Source organism: Trichosurus vulpecula, chromosome 2, assembly GCF_011100635.1.
Source record: "Trichosurus vulpecula isolate mTriVul1 chromosome 2, mTriVul1.pri, whole genome shotgun sequence".
Lineage (NCBI taxonomy): Eukaryota > Metazoa > Chordata > Mammalia > Diprotodontia > Phalangeridae > Trichosurus > Trichosurus vulpecula.
Genome location: NC_050574.1, coordinates 454169032 through 454186771, shown reverse-complemented (window position 1 = coordinate 454186771; position 17740 = coordinate 454169032). Strand labels below are relative to the sequence as shown.

General features: G+C 40.7%; 1 protein-coding gene across 1 annotated transcript in view; it reads left to right on the top strand.

Moving 5' to 3' along the window:
• The window catches only part of PHEX (phosphate regulating endopeptidase homolog X-linked), a 272352-nt gene that overhangs the window by 242597 nt on the left and 12015 nt on the right, over positions 1-17740 (top strand). Inside the window, exons 17-19 of the mRNA XM_036746177.1 lie at positions 2995-3062; positions 10526-10656; positions 16702-16767. Of these exons, the coding sequence (XP_036602072.1) occupies positions 2995-3062; positions 10526-10656; positions 16702-16767 (265 nt within the window). The remainder of the gene's footprint in view (positions 1-2994; positions 3063-10525; positions 10657-16701; positions 16768-17740) is intronic.

The following is a 17740-nucleotide window of genomic DNA, read 5'->3' as shown; positions in this document are numbered from 1 at the left end:
GGAATCCATCCCTGGGAGCTCCCTATGCTGATGAAATCATAGGTCTAAAAATAATGTGTGCATGTGTGTGTGTGTGTGTGTGTGTGTATGTGTGTGTGTGTGATGATATTGCATATAGTTGGCTGAAACAACTCCTATTTCCATAGTGCCTATGGTTTTCGAAGCACTTTCTTTACAACATCACCGAGAGGGAGGGAGCGCAAGTATTATTATCAGCCCTTTAAAGAGCAGGTTGCCGAGGCTCAGAGAAAGTGTCAGTGTCAGAAGGGAGAGTTAAACTTAGGCTTCCTACCTTTTATCCATTCATTCAATCAACATTTATTAAGCACCTACTATGTGCTAGGCACCAAAGACTGGAGGCCATCTTCAGACACAATGACGAGGCAGACTTATTGGGTACCTTCCTCCATCTAGTTTTCCACTGGCTCCCTTGCCACTTTAGGGATTCCTCTTCCAGTCATTAGGTGACCTTCTGTTTTGTTTTTATTCAGTTATTTCAGTCATGTCCAGCTCTCTGTGACCTTATTTGGGGTTTCTCAGCAAAAGACACTGGAGTGGTTTTCCATCTCCTGCAGTTCATTTTTATAGATGAGGAAACTGAGACAAACAGGGTTAGGTGACTTGCCCAGGGTCACACAGCTAGCAAGTGTCTGAGGCAGGATTTAAACTCAGGTCTTCCTGACTTCAGGCCTAAAGCTCTATCCAGAGTCACCTAGCTGCCTGTGCTCTTGTTGTCCCTCCTCATTCCTCCCCATTGTAGTTTCCTGCCCAGGCCTGCTTCTCGTGGCCCATGACCTTAACCTTTCCTTCCTAATTCTGCCCCCCCCTTTCCAAATCCACCTGGATTTTTGTCCCATTTCATCTCAGCTGTCTTTAAGATGGAGGGCAGTCTGGTAATGTAATCCCTGAGGAGGTATTAATGACAACTCCTCCAAAAGCATTTGCATTTAAGCAAAGGAATCATGGACATTCTAAATATCAATGAAGAGCTGCAGATCTCCTTGTACCTTTTTAACACCAAGCCAGGACCTTTTGGAAGAAAAGCACTAGAAAGATATGTTATTTTCAGTCCCAGGACCAGCCTTGGAATTGGTAAAACACTGAATGCACTGTTCAAACCAGTTTTTAAAAGCTGCCAGTGGTACATTTAATGAGTTAGATTTTCTCTGCTGGAAATGAGTGATCCAGCCCCAGCCAGCAAGTCACTATGGAGGAGGTTGGTGAGTGTATTTAGATTTTAGAAACATGTTGTTTTTGTAACATCTATTGACTTCAAACATTTTCTGACTTTGTTCAGAAAAGGAGAATATGCATTTAACCTGGTGGAATATCTTTATTCTCAAATGTCATTTAATTTTATCTATTATAGCTATCTATTTAATTATATCTTTTGTGGTATCTATCCATATCTTCCTGTATCTGTTGTCCTTAAGCTCTTCTCAGAGAGGAGTTACACACAGGTGGAAGGATCTTCTTAATCCTACAGTGCCTCAGTTTCTTCATCTATAAGATAAGATTTGACTAAATAGCCCCTGAAGGCCTTTCCTGCTCTCCTGCTATCCTTGCTATCTTTCCTACTAGTTGCTCTAGAAACAGACCTGTTAGGGTATCCTCCTCCCCCACTCCCTCGCCCCTTCCAGAACAATTATTTCAGGGCCACTTTCTCTGCCTCTTCAATTCAGATAGCCTGTCACTCGTGTAGAGTCAGGACCCAATGAAGGAAAGACTATCTTTGGTGCAGAGACTAGAAAGAGCTCTAGACCAGGCCTTTGGAAGAGATACCCCTACTGCTGCTGCTAAAACCCTGCACTATGTAAAATTACACGATAGCTCCATGATTGAAATGCATAATTTTACCGTTATTCCTTTAATGAAGGTTTGCAGTGATGGAAAAACAGTAGGAAACATTTTATCAAATGCAAATTACCTTGCAGGAAGGAAGTCACAAAGGAAAGAATGGCCACCAAGGGAAAAAATTAAAGCAGAGCGCACTTCCTTGGGTACAGTTGAAGCAAACAATTAGTATGTTAAGGATCATTATGTCCTGTAATAACATGTTACTTCCAAAACTTTAGCTGCCTGCTCTTATGGGACAATGAGTACTGTCTGTATCCAAGGTTCTTTTGACGTCTGTGGTGGTGTGCCGGGAGTACACAGCAAAGTATGCTGGCATTCTAGACAACTTCAGCCCCTGATCTAAGGGACACATCTCATGAATCACGGTGTTAAGAGCAGGCTTCTTATTGTCCTCTCAGAAGGTTGGACAACCAAATAAAACAGTTAGAAGTAGATATAATCTGCCACTTGGAGGATGATTAAATCTCCATTTATGGCTTTCTAGTGCATTAGATGTGATTGTATATAATTTTTTTTGGCTTCTGCAAAGATGAAGGAAATAGTGTTAACACCTCCTTTTGAAAACTTAATGGAAATCTGTTTAATGCTTCACAGTCTGTGTCATGCATTTGCAGGCCTGTCTGTCACATAAGCCAGAGGAGACTGATTAGAGCTGACAACATAGAGATCCCTTTTAATCTTTGATCCTTGCTTTTTTGTGTGACTACATTAGGAGAACAATTTTATTTTTAATACTGTAGTGTCTTTCCAATGAGTTCTCAGCTAGAAAATAAATGGTGAGGTAAGTGGCAGGGCTCTTCCAATCCTGCTGATGGCTTAGATATTTAGACTGAAATGTATGTGAGTATATGCGTAAATGTGCATGTGTAGATGTATATGCATGTATTGGTGCATGTGTGTATGGGCATACATAGTGCTATGCGTTGTGCCATGCATATGGGCTTAAATGTTGTCTTACACTTTGGATTTCTCTTTCTGTTTCAGTGAGAAAAACACGACTAGTGTGAATTTTTTCTCCTATTTTGTGGGCTTGTCTTCAATGCGGTTGATTTGAAAGTTGGGAGTTATTTGGTATTTGGAATATGTTCCTGAGATTCGCCCTTCTAACTTTCTCTTCTTTACGTGTCTGTGTCACAGGTCTCTGAGTTATGGCGCTATAGGAGTCATTGTCGGCCATGAATTTACCCACGGATTTGACAACAATGGTAGGTAATGCTTTGTCTTCCAAAGTTTTCTCTTTTTTGGAGCAGTGTTGAAGGCGTGGGGGCTGATTGTGGCCCTTTGTGATCAGTGGTCAAATTCAGAGGACTCCTCGACAACCAGAGAGGAGTGGACATCTCCGGAACAGAAGTTATAGGAATTACTTCAGATTCAGTTTGTGTACGTTCTTTGTTGCCAGTCTGAAGGTCTCACCTAAGTATGGGATGTTGATTTTTAGATGTACATGCAGGAGGTAGAGTTCCCATCGGGACTTGCTGACCTCTGGGGACCAGGTTCTTTGTTTTAGATTATTTGCTTTCTTGGCATGGAAATTGAACTAAAACAAATGTAAAGGACCACGTTATCATAGTAATGTGTAATGTAGGATATAACTCACAATTCTTTACTGGGTTAGATGTTAGGGATTGGTAGTGTGTGGCATGACAACAGAGGGATAACAGCTCATAAATCTTCATCAGCCTTTTAAATACATAAACGTTATCTACCTGGCCTTTTGGTGAAAAATGTTCCTAAGTGTGTTGCTGGCCTTCCACTCCCCTCCTCTATTGAGGAAAAATAATCTTAACTAGAAATGGAATAAGGTGAGTTCTATGCCTTTTCTATATCCTAAGCAGCTAGGTCATGCAGTGGAGATGGTGCTAGGAGGACCTGAGCTCAAATCCAATCTCATGCACTTATTAGTTGTGTGATCCTGGGCAAGTCACTTAACCTTTGTCGACCTCAGTTTCTTCAAGTGGAAAATGAGAATAATAATGTCACCTGCTTGCAGGGTTGTTGTGACGATCAAATTCGACAATATTTCTCAAGTGCTTAGCAGGCTGCCCAGAACACAATGAGTGCTTAATAAAGGCTTGTTTCCTTCCTGCCTTCCTTCCTTCCTTCTCTCCCTCCTTCCCTCCCTCCCTCCCTCTTTTCCTCCCTCCTTCCTTCCTTCCTTTCTTCCTTCCCTCCTTCCTTCCTTCCTTCCTTCCTTCCTTCCTTCCTTTGTTCCTTCCTTTCTTCCAGTCTAGAAAGGCTCGAAATATTCCAGTTTTCTTTTTTCACAATGTAGAACTAAATAAGGAGGTAACCTAATATACCACAGTGGCTCTTTCAACAACAGCAATGAAAAATGTGTTGGGAACCCCCAGGGTAATTTAATATACTATTTTTAATACAGTACAGTAAAAAGTCCAGTGTCCTTGGATAATAAGAGTGTGTGGGGTGGGGTAGGGTAAGTTATAAGAAGACTGGAAAGGTAGAAAGATTGCAGTTCATGAAGTGTTTTAAATGCCAAACAGAAGACAAGGAGCCACTGAAGTTTGTTGAATAGTGAGGCTACATGTTATGGTCTGCACTTGGGGAAAAATCATGTTGACAGCAGGGTGGAGGATGGGCTGGAGTTGGGAGAGACTTGAGGCAGGGAGAGAAGCCAAGGAAAATGAACATTCAGAAAAGGTGAGTAGATTTAGCATCTAAGAGATCATTAGTGAGTTTGGAGAGAAAAATTTCAATTGAACGAGGGGGAGTAAGAGGGACTGTGGGAAAACTGAGTGTACTCTCTCTCTTCTACCAGCCATTGTGCTGGGGATGCAAAAAAAGAAAGAAATAGTTCTTGCTTTCAAGAAGCCTACCTTCTATTGTACGAAAAATGTATGTGTATAACTACATAAAAAATAAAAAATACATACATGGTAGATGACCACAATGATACTTAGCACAGTACCTGACACATAGTATGTGCTTAATACATGTTCATCGAAGACACTGGAAGTTAGAGGGAATCAAGGAAACCTTTATACAGAAAGTGGACATGGGAGATAGAGTGTTCTGTGTTAGAAAGAGTAGGAAGAGGAGTAATATATAAAACTAGAAAGGTAGATTGGGGCAGGGTTGTGAAGAGTTTCTTTTCATGTTAGCAATTTTACTTTATTTTAATATTCATTTTTTAAAATTTTTGAGTCCCAAATTCTCCCCCTCCCTCCACTTCTCCCATCCATTGAGAAGGAAAGCAATATGACATCAGTTTTATCTATGAAGTCATGCAAAACATATTTACACGTTAGTCATGTTGCAAAAAGGCAAGAAAAATAAAGTGAAAAAGAATGTTTCCACATACACTTAGAGGTCATTGGTTCTATCTCTGGAGGGGGGTGACATTTTCTGTCATGAGTCCTTTGGAATTGTCCAGGATCACTGTATCAATTAGAGTAGTTAAGTCTTTCCACAGCTGATTGTTGTTACAATGTTGCTGTTACTATGTACAAGGTTCTCCTGATTCTGCTTGCTTCATGTTGCATCAGTTCATATAAACCTTCCCAGGTTTTTCTGAAAGCAACAAGTGCAGTAGTCTTCAATGTGAAGAATTTCAAAAGCTAAACAGAGGAGTTTTACACTTTAACTTAGAGAGCTTAGTGAACCAGTGGATTTGATTGAGTAAGGGAGCGATACTCTATTTAAAGGATGTCTTACAGTGGGGAGAGTCAATTAGGAGGTCACTGCAATAGGTCTGGTGAGAGGTGGTGAAGACATTGGGGCTGTGTATATAGTGAGAAAATAATGTATAGAGAGAGGTTATAGTGGTATAAATGAGAAGATTTCATAATCAATTGGATATATGAGGAAGGGAGAATCAAGAGTCAGGGCTGACACTGAGATTATGATCCTGGGAGACCAGAAGAATGTTGGTATCCCCAACAGAAATAGGAGCATTTGGAAGATTCTTGGGATTGGGGAGAAAGGTAATGAGATCTGTTTTGGACATGTTGAGTATAAGATCATAGAATGAATGCTTCAGAACTATAAGGGATCTTGAAGGTCATCAAGTCCAACCCCTTCATTTGTATAGGGGGAAACTGAGGCCCAGAGAGATCACGTGACTAGTGGCTCGCTCAGTGTCACATGGCCAGTGAGTATTTGAGGTCACATTTGAATTCAGGTCTTCTTGACTCTAAGTTTAACACTCTAGCCACTACACCATGCTGATGAGTTTGGAATATTCATGGGATCCCTAGTCTGAAGTGTTCAATAGATAGTAAAATGACTTGTACAATTTATATATAATAAATAGCAGAATTGGGATTTGAACCCATGCATGTCTTGTGGATCCAAATCTAGTGATCTTCCTAATACACAATGCTGCTAATCTGTTCTTGTTCTTCCTTCATTTTCAAAGAGGACCAATGGCATCTAGAGTATGTATCATTTCATCTCAGTAGTGCACAAATGTATGAGGTGGCGTGAACAATAAATTGTTAGTCTTAGAGGTGAAATAGCTCAGATCTTGATTTCTCACACTCCTTTTTGGCAGTGACTCAAGTACATAGTCCCCAAAAGGTCACCCACATGAGACATTGGTTATTTATTGACCCAGTTTGTTGACCTAACCAAGGGGGTTGGTAACAATCCCCTTGCAACTGGCATTAGTCCCTCTTCTTGGCGACCTGCCTCAACCCTTTTCTGTCCCCTACCTAATCCTTTCATAGCTCTCTCTGTCTTCTTAGGTGATAATCATTCAATGAGAAAAACTCATTGAGGTAATGTGCTAATGGGGGAAGGCCCTAGATGTTTCTCAGACTTTTCCTCTGCTATAACAGGTCACTCCTAAAGGCAATAATTATTATTTGGTCTCTCTATTATATAATAACTCATCTAGAGTAAGTAAAATGAGAAAATGAATAAAGCAGTATAAATGAAGTTCCTGCAAAATCTCTCTGATATTAACTTATATATATATAGAGAGTAGTATATCATGACTCTTTTTTATTTGAAAAATTTGATAAAAGTAGCTTTTTTACATTATTAACCTCTGGTCTACCATAAAGGACTTTAAAGACCATTCTGGTCCAAATGTCTTATTTTATATATGTGGAAATTGAAGCTCAGAGGCACAATTGTAAGGCTCTGGTTAGTGGAAGATTTGGAATCAGAACTCAGGACTTCTAGTCTAGCACACTTTCCAGCTGGTATTCTTCTAGGAGCCCTGTAATCCTTCACATCCTGTCTTCAGATCAATATATTTTGCTTGTATGGAGAACATGCTTTCTCATTAATGTTACTTAATGTTTTTTGCTTCTCTTCCAGATTGTCCTTCATTTCTGTGTATTTGTTTTCCAGTCAGTTATCTTCTTTTTGCTTCTTAGTGAGACTGGCCACCATGGATTCAAGTTTTCTGTTCTGCCAATTATATGTTCTGTGCAGGCCATAAATTCCATTTTAATAGTTCTTATTTCTCTTTGAGATCATCCAGGAATGTCCCTCTCTGATTCTGGGTTCTCTTAGAAAGTCACCGAGTTTTCTGCCTGATTGGGTGTTATTTCATTTTTCTTTCTTTTGTGAAACTTATCCATAGATTCCTAAACTCTTTTACCTGTCTAGAGGTCATATTTCCTTTTGCTATTTCTGTCTTCCCTGCTGGTTTATCTGTTTATTTTGCTCAATGTTTTTAATTGAGTTCCCTTCTTCCTAAGATGCTTGGTAATTTCAGTCTTTTCCCTTTATTTTCACCTAATATTTACTTTCTGACTCCCTTTCCTTTGATAGTGGTTCCTCTAGGGCCTGGCATCACAAAGAGTCTCAGCCTTCCACTATGTTGGTCAACTAACAGTTCACCAATCTAGGTTTCTGTGCTAGATAGCTTTTGCAGAGTGGGAGGACAGAACTGCCTGGATGCTGGACACTTTCCCCCAGGGTTATTGGAGTGCCACACAGCCACACACAGACATATCTTGTCCTGTTTCTTCTTTTCCTCTATCCTCTGGCCAAATTCTGATGTGACACACAGCATTGCCATGCTGCTATCATGCCCTGAGCAAATTTCTCCTGTTTATATTGCTAAAGCACTTGGAGAAAGGGAGGGGAAGGTCAGGGAATAGAGTTTAGTTCTGTTGCAAGTGAGTGGTTATATGTCTTTGCTGCTGGTGGCAGAGGGTGTACTACTGAGCACATTCATACTTAGAGGTTAGTTTTTTCTTGAGTTTTTACATTGTTTGGGTTCTTGGTATCCTAAATTGTAGAGATGACGGGCATTGCTTTATTCCTTGTGCATAATTCCTATTTTGGAGAGGTTTGAGAGATCAGGAGGCTTGGAGGAAATGCCTAGTACTCTGTCTTGTTGATTACAAGGCTTCTAGTGCACTTTTCATTATAAGATACTAAAGAGACTGTAATAATGGGAATGCCACTTCACAGTGTCTTCTGTGTGGTAAACACTCAGTAAGTATTTGTTGATTGAATCATTCAATTTCCATTGTGGCTATAAGAAGGATGTTGTCTTCAATTCAGTCCAAGAGGGAAGAAATTTGGAGGCAAGATAGTTGTTGTGGATACCTTATTTGTGGTATCCAGCTTTATCTCAAGCATTTTGAATGACTCAAGTTAACACAAATATTTAGAGGACATATTTGTTCTTTATGTCATTAAATCTAAACCATTAAACATCCATTTGTTTTCAATAGGGAACCTGAATCTACTTTAGATGCATTAAGATTTTGATTTTTTTTCCAAATGGGGAAAGGATGAAGAGTTTATAAGTGGAATGAACAAGTATAGGACATACATTTTTCTTCCACTTAATTTTATAGATTTCGCTCTAGGTCTATGCCTTACAGTGACCTCCCTTATCTAAGTAGGACAGATGGCCCTTCAATCCCCACTGGTTACTGGGATGGGGTATATAATGGAAGCTCAATGTGCCTCCCAGTTCCTGGAGACTAGAAGAAACATTACTGTAGATAAGAATTATGATGTGCTTATGCCTGGTACATATTAGGTACTTAAGAATTCCTTCTTCCCTCCCTCTTTTTTTCCTCCCTCTCTTCTTCCCTCCTTTCCTCCCTCTCTTCTTTCCTTCCTTCCCTCCCTCCTTCCCTCCTTCCCTCCCTCCCTCCCTCCTCCCTTCCTTCCTTCCTTCCTTCCTTCCTTCCCTCTCTCCCTCCTTCCTTCCTTCCTCCCTTCCTCCCTCTCTTCCTCTCTCTCTTCCTTCCTTCCTTCCTTCCTTCCTCTCTTCCTTCCTTCCTTCCTTTCTTCCTTCTTTCCTTCCTCCCTCTCTTTCTCCTTCCCTTCCTTCCTTCCTTCCTTCCTTCCTTCCTTCCTTCCCTCTCTCCCTCCTTCCTTCCTCCCTCTCTTCCTCTCTCTCTTCCTTCCTTCCTCTCTTCCTTCCTTCCTCTCTTCCTTCCTTCCTTCCTCCCTCTCTTTCTCCCTCCCTCCCTTCCTCCCTTCCTTCCTTCCTTCCTTCCCTCTCTCCCTCCTTCCTTCCTCCCTCTCTTCCTCTCTCTCTTCCTTCCTTCCTCTCTTCCTTCCTTCCTCTCTTCCTTCCTTCCTTCCTCCCTCTCTTTCTCCCTCCCTCCCTTCCTCCCTTCCTTCCTTCCTTCCTTCCTTCCTTCCTTCCTTCCTTCCTCCCTCCCTCCCTCTCTTTCTCCTTCCCTCCCTCCCTCCTTTCCTCCCTCCCTCCCTTCCTTCCTTCCTCCCTCCTTCCCTCCCTCTTTCCCTCCCTTCCTTCCTTCCTTCCTTCCTTCCTTCCTTCCCTCCCTCCTTCCCTCCCTTCCTTCTTTCCTTTCTTCCTCCCTCCTTCCCTCCTTCCTTCCTTCCTTTCTTCCCTCCCTCCCTTCCTTCCCTCCCTTCCTTCCTTCCTTCCTTCCTTCCTTCCTTCCTTCCTTCCTTCCTTCCTTCCTTCCTTCCTTCCTTCCTCCCTCCCTCCCTTCCTTCCTCCCTTCCTCCCTCTCTTCCTCTCTCTCTTCCTCCCTCCCTCCCTTCCTTGCTTCCTTGCTTCCTTCCTTCCTTCCCTCCCTCCTTCCCTCCCTTCCTCCCTTCCTTCCTCTTTCCTTCCATCCATCACACAAAGGCTGATCCTCACAAGAGTTCCTTGAGGTAGAACACTGTGAGTATTACTAATATTTGGGGCAAATGAAGTTGAGGAAACTGACATCGGGAGATCAAATGTCACATAATTATTATGTAGGAGAAGTAAGATATGAGGCCAGGTCCTCTGCCCTCCTGATCTGTACTTTCCCTGTTTTTCTTCTTGGCTTCTACATCCATTTGAAGAGAGGAAAAAAATTAAAAAACATTCAACTTCCTCTACAATCTGCCACATTTTTTCCCAACTTAAATCCAACATTGGAGAGAAATAAACGGGCTGCCTTCAGGAACTTGGCTACATGGAATTGTTTGCTAGAGGCATCTCTCCCTAGGCACACATTTTGCAAGCAAACGGAGGGCCCTGGGCCACCATACTGCTGACCTTGCTTTGTGCCTGTCTCTGGCTATTCCCACTCTGGGACATGTCTGCCAAGGTTATGCAAGCTCAGTTGTTCTGGGTAACTAAATCACAGCTTTCCATAAATCAGGAAAGGGGTGGGCGGGGGGAGAGGGGGTGATGGGAGGTAGGTTAGGAATAGGTCACAAGGAACAGAGAAGAAATTAGCTTTATTATGTAACAACCAAATTCTCTACCTTTTTTCTAAATTAGGCAGAAAATATGATAAGAATGGAAACCTCGATCCTTGGTGGTCTATGGACTCTGAAGAAAAGTTTAAAGAGAAAACAAAATGTATGGTTAACCAATATAGCAGCTATTATTGGAAGAAAGCTGGATTAAATGTAAGTAAAGTTGTGGAGCTCCCAAATCCAGGTGATTTCTCCTACGTGTAATTCCCCCATTTTGGATGACAGTCGATCATATGATGAACCTGTTGTTTATTTGATATTTTATTGGTATTTTATCATCTACCTCTCAGGGTCAGGCAGTCATTATAAAGTACTTAACACAGTGCCTGGCACGTAGTAAGTCCCATATGAATGTTAGCTACTAGTGAGAGTAGTGGGAAGTAGACAATCCCCAAACGCAGGTAATTAACGGTTTTAACATTTGCTAGCAAATCATGTGGTATGGGAACTGAACCTGTGATTCATTTAATGTAGAGAAATCCTTAGTGAAGAAGCTCCTTCTTTCAATATAGGTACCTTTTTTGCAACTTACATATATATATATATATATACATGTTTGTGTGTATGTGTATTTACAGAGAACTATTCTTTTTTAAATTTTCAGTTAATAAGGATTTCTTTTCTTTTTATATCTCCTTCATTGTAGAAGAAAAAGAAAATCCCTTTAAACAAATATATATAGTCAAGTAAAACAAATTCTGTTAGACTTGTGCAAAAATATGGACCAAGAAGTTTCTTAGATTACTGAGAGATTAAGTGATTTACCCAGAATCACACAGTCAGTATATGTTCGAGGCAGGATTTGAACTCTGTCCCAGAGCCAAGAGCAGCTCTTTATTCACTGTGCCCGGGTGCTTCTTTTACTAACATATAATTTATGATTATAATTTATGAAAATTTCCCTCCAAATTACCAGTATACATTTACAAATAATACCTCACTAATTTGGATTATCAGTGAATCAAGGAGCTTACCAGTAGTATAGCCTTTAAAAAAAGGAAATAGTTTTTATTGTTTTCAAATATATCTTTAACCTAGGCTAACAGTTAAGGAACATTCAAAATAAACACATTCACTGCTCGTGTGTAAAAGGTGCTGCTACATCATAAGATGTTTCAGGTTTCTTAAGTAGGTTATAAACGTTAGCAATCTCATTTACACAATTAAATTGCTTATCAAATCCATATTCCAGAGGTCAACCACAGGCTCGTTCTTGTGAATCACCATGAATTCTAAATGAATGGCGTTCAAAACAATGAAGTTTTCGTAGATACTTTACATGTCCTAAAAATCAAAATAGAGGCAGCAACTTGACCCCAAACTCTGGAAGACTCCTTGAGACTCTGTTTTCTAATCTGTGTCACAGGGGTAATCGTACCTCTTATGACTACTTCATAGAGTTGTTGTGCAGATCCAATAAAACCCTTTGATAACATTAAAGTGCTAAATGAAACATTGATGATGGTGCCAGCACTGATAGTAATGGCTATGATGAGGGGCAACATAGTACAGGGGAGAGAGTACTGACTTTGGAGGCAGGAGGCCTCAGGTCACATTTTCCCTCTCTTACTCCCTCTCACTGAGGGTAGGCAGGCAGTCATATATTTGTATATTAAGGTTAGAACTTGGATTAATCTGGTTCCTTTGGACTCAGATTTATGCTCCTCACTTTTAGGCGCTCAGCCTTAGGCTTCATTTTCCTCTTCTGTACAATGAGGGGTTTGGAAAAGATGGCCTTTCTAGTTCTAAATCTATGATCTTATGATTATAGAAACCCCAATTTATTGCAAAAGGGGAACATAATTGGCAGGTAGGGATGGTTTTTCATTTTTTTCTAAGTAGTCCCCTGATGTATCCCAACTATGTGACTATAAGTCTGGAAATAAGAAGTTTACTTTTCATTACACCTTTTTGCTCTATCTGCCCTCTGGGAAATATGTTAATGGGAAAGTAGAAGGTAAATGAGAGAATAAAGAAGCTTGGAAAAGTCTACAGACTGGTTGATCTACAGGTAAACAATATAAAACTGATTGTGGAGTTGTCAATCACAACTCAGAAACAAGGACAGCAGAGTGGTCAATTATTCACCAAAATTGTTTCACACGGAGCAGAATATTAAAGCTAATAATTTCTATCTGTGACATGTTTCTTTGTTATCTGTCTACCTTGTAATCCCTTTCCTACACAGTTGAAAATCTTAGAGACACTGGTTGGGTTGGTGAAGTTACAGCATAATGTTATATACTGCAAATGTTGTGGGGAAGGGGACAGAAATGTATGGAACAGGCAGGTAAGTGGTGCAATAGAACACCAGGCCTGGAGTCAAGAAGACCTGAGTTCAAATCTGGCCTCAGACACTAGTGGTGTGATCCTGGGCAAGTCACTTAACCCTGTTTGCCTCAGTTTTCTCATCTGCAAAATGAACTGGAGAAGGAAATGGCAGACTGCTCCAGTATCTTTGCCAAGAAAACCCCAAAAGGGGTGATGAAGAGTCAGACACAACTGAAAACAGCAATGATCATCTATAATTTACTTGACAGCATGAGAATGCTTTTATAAGAATACAATCCATATTCTCAAAGAAATACATTTTGTTTTCTACCAGTGGTCGCATGTGTCTATACCCATGGTGTTATTAGGAAGTGGAAGGAAAAAGCCTAAGACAGGAGCTTTTATGTAGAGAATCTAAAGCTATTTACCATCCCAAACTTTTCATATTATAAAATTTTATCTTATATTGTGAATGGAAATTTATCCTATTTTCAGAAGACTCTCAGCAAAGTTGAGAGTGGGTGCTAATATGACAGAATCAGATTCCAGAAAAATTCTGAGATGCTGGAATGATGAATTGAATCCAACTGGATGAGCTTCCATAGAAATAAATGCAAATTCCTGCACTTAGATTTAAAAAGATCATCTGCTGCAGAAGTAAACGATGGGGTCATAGTTATATGGCTAAATTGCAGTTCATATGAAAAAAAGGTCTGTAAGCTCACAGTTGTGTGACAGGACTAGCATGCACACGAGTACACACACACATGCAAAGCTCGTGGGATTTTAGGGCAGTTATTGAGCGGGATGGTGTCCAGAGCGAGACGGGTAATAGTCTGACAATATCCTGTCTTTATCAGACCTTCAGCAGTTCTAGATACATGGACAAAGGATGACTTACCCAAAGACTGGCAACGAGGATGGTTTGGATTCTTGAAACCGTGCTAGAAAAGGGCCAGAAATGTTGAGACCAGAGAAGAAAATACTGAAGGGGGGCATAATTATGGCCTTCTGGTATTGGAAGGGTTGTCTCACAGAAGACAGATTATACCCATTCTGCTTGGCAGAGGGCATTAGTAGGAGCAGTTACTGGAAGTTACAAAGTTATAGGGACAGCAAGGTGGGTAGGGCCTTGAGCCTAGAGTGAGGAAGATCTATGTTCAAACCTGACCTCAGACACTTTCTGGCTGTGTGGCCCTGGGCTGAAGCTGCTTAACCTCTATTTGTCTCAGTTCCTCTACCGTAAAATGGGGATGATAACATTGTTGTGAGATAATATTTGTAAAGCTCTTCGCACAGTGCCTGACACAGAGCAGACACTTAATAATGTTTATTTCCTTCCTTATGGGAAGACACATTTTTACTTAATATAGGAAAAGGACTGTTCTGCAATCAGAGCAGTAAAATACAAAAAGAGCTGCCTGTTCCAGGAGTGAGTTTTCCATTACTGGAGGGTTTTCAGGCATGGGCTGGATGCCACTTATTGAAATTTTGTTGAGAATGTACCAGATAATCTCCAGGGTCAGCCATAACTTGGAGAGTCTGTGAGTTCAAAAGGTGTTTGTGTTTTCCTGGCAAGGATGAGGTGAGGGTGGGTCGAGGTTGGGACTGACAGTACTTTAGAAAGAAACAAAAAAGATCAGCCTATGGAAAGAAATAAAGTTATTTCTCCCTCCCCTGCATTTGGTGTTCAGCATTTATGGAGCACTAGCAATTTGTGTAGAGGCAATGTGGTATAGTGGAAAGATACAACTCTAGAGTCAGAAGGCACAAGTTCAAATTCTGGCCCTGATGCTTGCTATTAGGTGACCTTGAACAGATCTCTTCCTTTCTTTGACTTTAGTTTCTCTAATGTGTAAAATGAAGGGTATTCGACTTCATGGATGTTTCCTCTCCCTTCTCCTTCCACTCCTCTTCCCTCCCCCCCCCCACCACCCCAACCTAGTCCCTTAGCCCATAGCCACAGATTATACTTCACCTGAAGAGTCATCGTGCAGATAGATGTTTTTGGTCCCAGAGGGGAGAAAATGAAAGTATTTGTGGCTGACGCAGCACAAATTCGTCTTTGCAGCGGCAAAGCTAACTGAAATGATATAGATCTTCATTTTTGCATGATGAGTTTAGGATTTAGATTCAGTTGATTTTGTTAGACTCTATATGGGTTTCTGTTTCAGGAGCCTAGCCTTAGAGTATCTTTGACTTGAAAAAATTTCAAAATGTTTTGATCCAGGCTAATTTAATGTTCTAATAAACAACTTTCTATGATTATGGCTAGGAACAAAATCTTACTGGTATTAAAAGGGGAGCTAGGCACACGCGTGATTGATTTCCACGGATGTCTGCAACTTCGGGTTAGCACAGTTGACAGTTTCATCCACAGGTAGCACAGCGCCTGGCACATTGCACACACTTATTTATTGGATTATCTAAGAATTGTCAGCAGACAATCACAGCTTCATGAGGGGTTTAGTACAAGTTGCACAATGCATGTGGAACCCTAAGCCGAGCGGAGTTCACAATCCATACAGAAGTTTGCACATTTATGACGGTCCCACAAAGGAAGGAGGAGAAAACAGAAATCTCCTCCTAAAGAGATTTGGCATGGGAGGAGAAAGGTGCGGTAAAGTTGGGAAAAGAACAAGACCCCTCCTAAAAGAGAGGAGCCGGGTGATGGTAAAAGCAGCATTCTTTTCTCTTGGGAGCTGCTAGACCATGAAGATAGGAGGGTCTGCTTCTCTACAAGGGTCCCAGCTGCACAAACAGTTTCTCAGCCTGGCACAGACTGACTGGTGCCTGTCTTGACTTCCAGTGACACACATGGAGTGCAGCTCGGGGTGCAAACAACGCATTATGTCAGCTCGGGGAGGGGTGTTCGTTCTTGACTCATTCAGGGCCTCCTGCACACTCTGGGTCTGGTGTTTCAGGAAAATATGGCAATTCAAGAAGACGGGTTAAGTTGGATTCAGGGCAATGGAGTTAATCGAATAGAGAGCTGAGAGGTACTGTGGAATGCTGGGTAGAACTGCCCGTGCTGGTTGGTAGTGGAGTCAGGATGATGCGGCTTCAACGTCTGCCTCAGACTTTATGACTATATTATTACTGTCATCATGACCGTGGGCAAACCAACTAACCTCTCTGAGCCTCAGTTTCTCCATCTGTAAAAGGGAGCTAATAATAGCACCTAATAATCGTAGGATTATTGTTAGAATTAAATGAGGGAACAGATGCAAAGACCTTAAAAGACCCTATCAATGTGAGCTGTGTTGGAAGGGTTCTAGTTAATTCCCTCATTTTACATATGAGGAAACTGAAACCCAGAGGTGATAGGACTTCACCCATTTACTGAGCTAATAAGCAGTAGATCTGGGACTTCAGTTCTAAGGCTTTCTGGCTTCCTGGGTTCTTTCCACATTGCCAAGTTACTTCCTCCTTTAAGTTCTGGAAGAAAAGTTAATGGAGGTTAAAGGTTGGTAACCTCTGCAAGCTATCATCTCTGTATGCTTTGTTAATTTGTGGAAAACAATGCATGCCCACATTCAGAATGCTGTTTGGCTGATCAGCCATAATGAGAGAATAATCAGTTTTATTGATACTCTCTTTTCCCTAAAGTCTGAGCCACTGCTGTTTGGTTACATTTTATTTTAGCCTATTTTATCCTACAAAATTGGCATGAAGGAGAGATTGGGGTGGGGGTGGGGACAAGGCAGTAGCTAAGAAGACATAAATTATTACACTGAAGAGTACCTTTCAAGGCTTAGTTTGCAATCACAAAATATATGATGGCTTACTTTGATTTATTAGACATAATTTTCCCTTTAAAACATGCCTACCGTGGTGTTTGCTTTAATATATTGTGCCTTAGCTTGAATGAGAGTTGACTGTGAAGCTGTCTAATGGGATCCTTTTTTCCCCTTTCCTGTTTTCTAGGTGAAAGGGAAGAGGACATTGGGAGAAAATATTGCAGATAATGGAGGTTTGCGAGAAGCTTTTAGGGTATGTATTACTGTGTTTTCCATGATGTTTTAAAAAGTAGCATATGAAATTTATACAGGTGTGTATATGTACCTTTATATATATTCTGAAGATGGTTGCCATAAAGAAAATTTATTGGATTGTATTTTCTTACTGACTTCCATTATAAAATGGATATATATGTATATATGTGTGTATGCATATACATATCTCTTTCTCTCTATATAGTCTTGGCTTCTGGTACAAAAGCACAATTAAGAATGTTATATATTTAATGGATAAGTTAGAATTTCCAGGTAGCACATTCGTGGTAACATTAAAAGTATAGTTAAATATTGTTCCTGTATGAAAGTCTGCCACAATGTCACACTGTATCATGGAGGTGACCCTGGATTCTCAAGGGCCTCTATTTCCTTGTGCTAGCAGGTTGCAATCTCTGTAACATTCTTCCAAGCTGGAAGGACTTCAAGTAGGAGGCTAGAGAAGGTCTATATGTCTCTTGTCAGAGCTAACTGTCAGAGTCTAGATAATTTTAGAGATATTCATCACTAGAAAGTTGTCCCTCCCCAGTAAAACATTTTTTCCTGCATAGTGATACGTGAAAGAATTTCTACTAAAGTATTAAGGGGCTGTGATCTGTATGGGAGTAGTATGGGAATAACCACATTAATGAAATAAAATAGAAGTAAATAGAAGATATAGGGATGGGGGCTGGAACTGTAAATTCATTGGCATAGGGCACTCCCAGGTGAGGGAATGCCTTCTATCATTTCAGATTGGTACCTTCTCTACTATTCAAAGTCTCAGAGAGTAACCTAGAGCACTGACAAGTTAAGTGACTTGCCCAGGGTCACACAGCATATATATGTATATATATTATATTTGTATATATATATAAATTTATGTCATATATGTATATATGTCAGAATAGGACTTAAACTCAAGCCTTTCTGGCTTCAAGTTTAGCTCTCTATCCACTAATCCAAACTGTTTC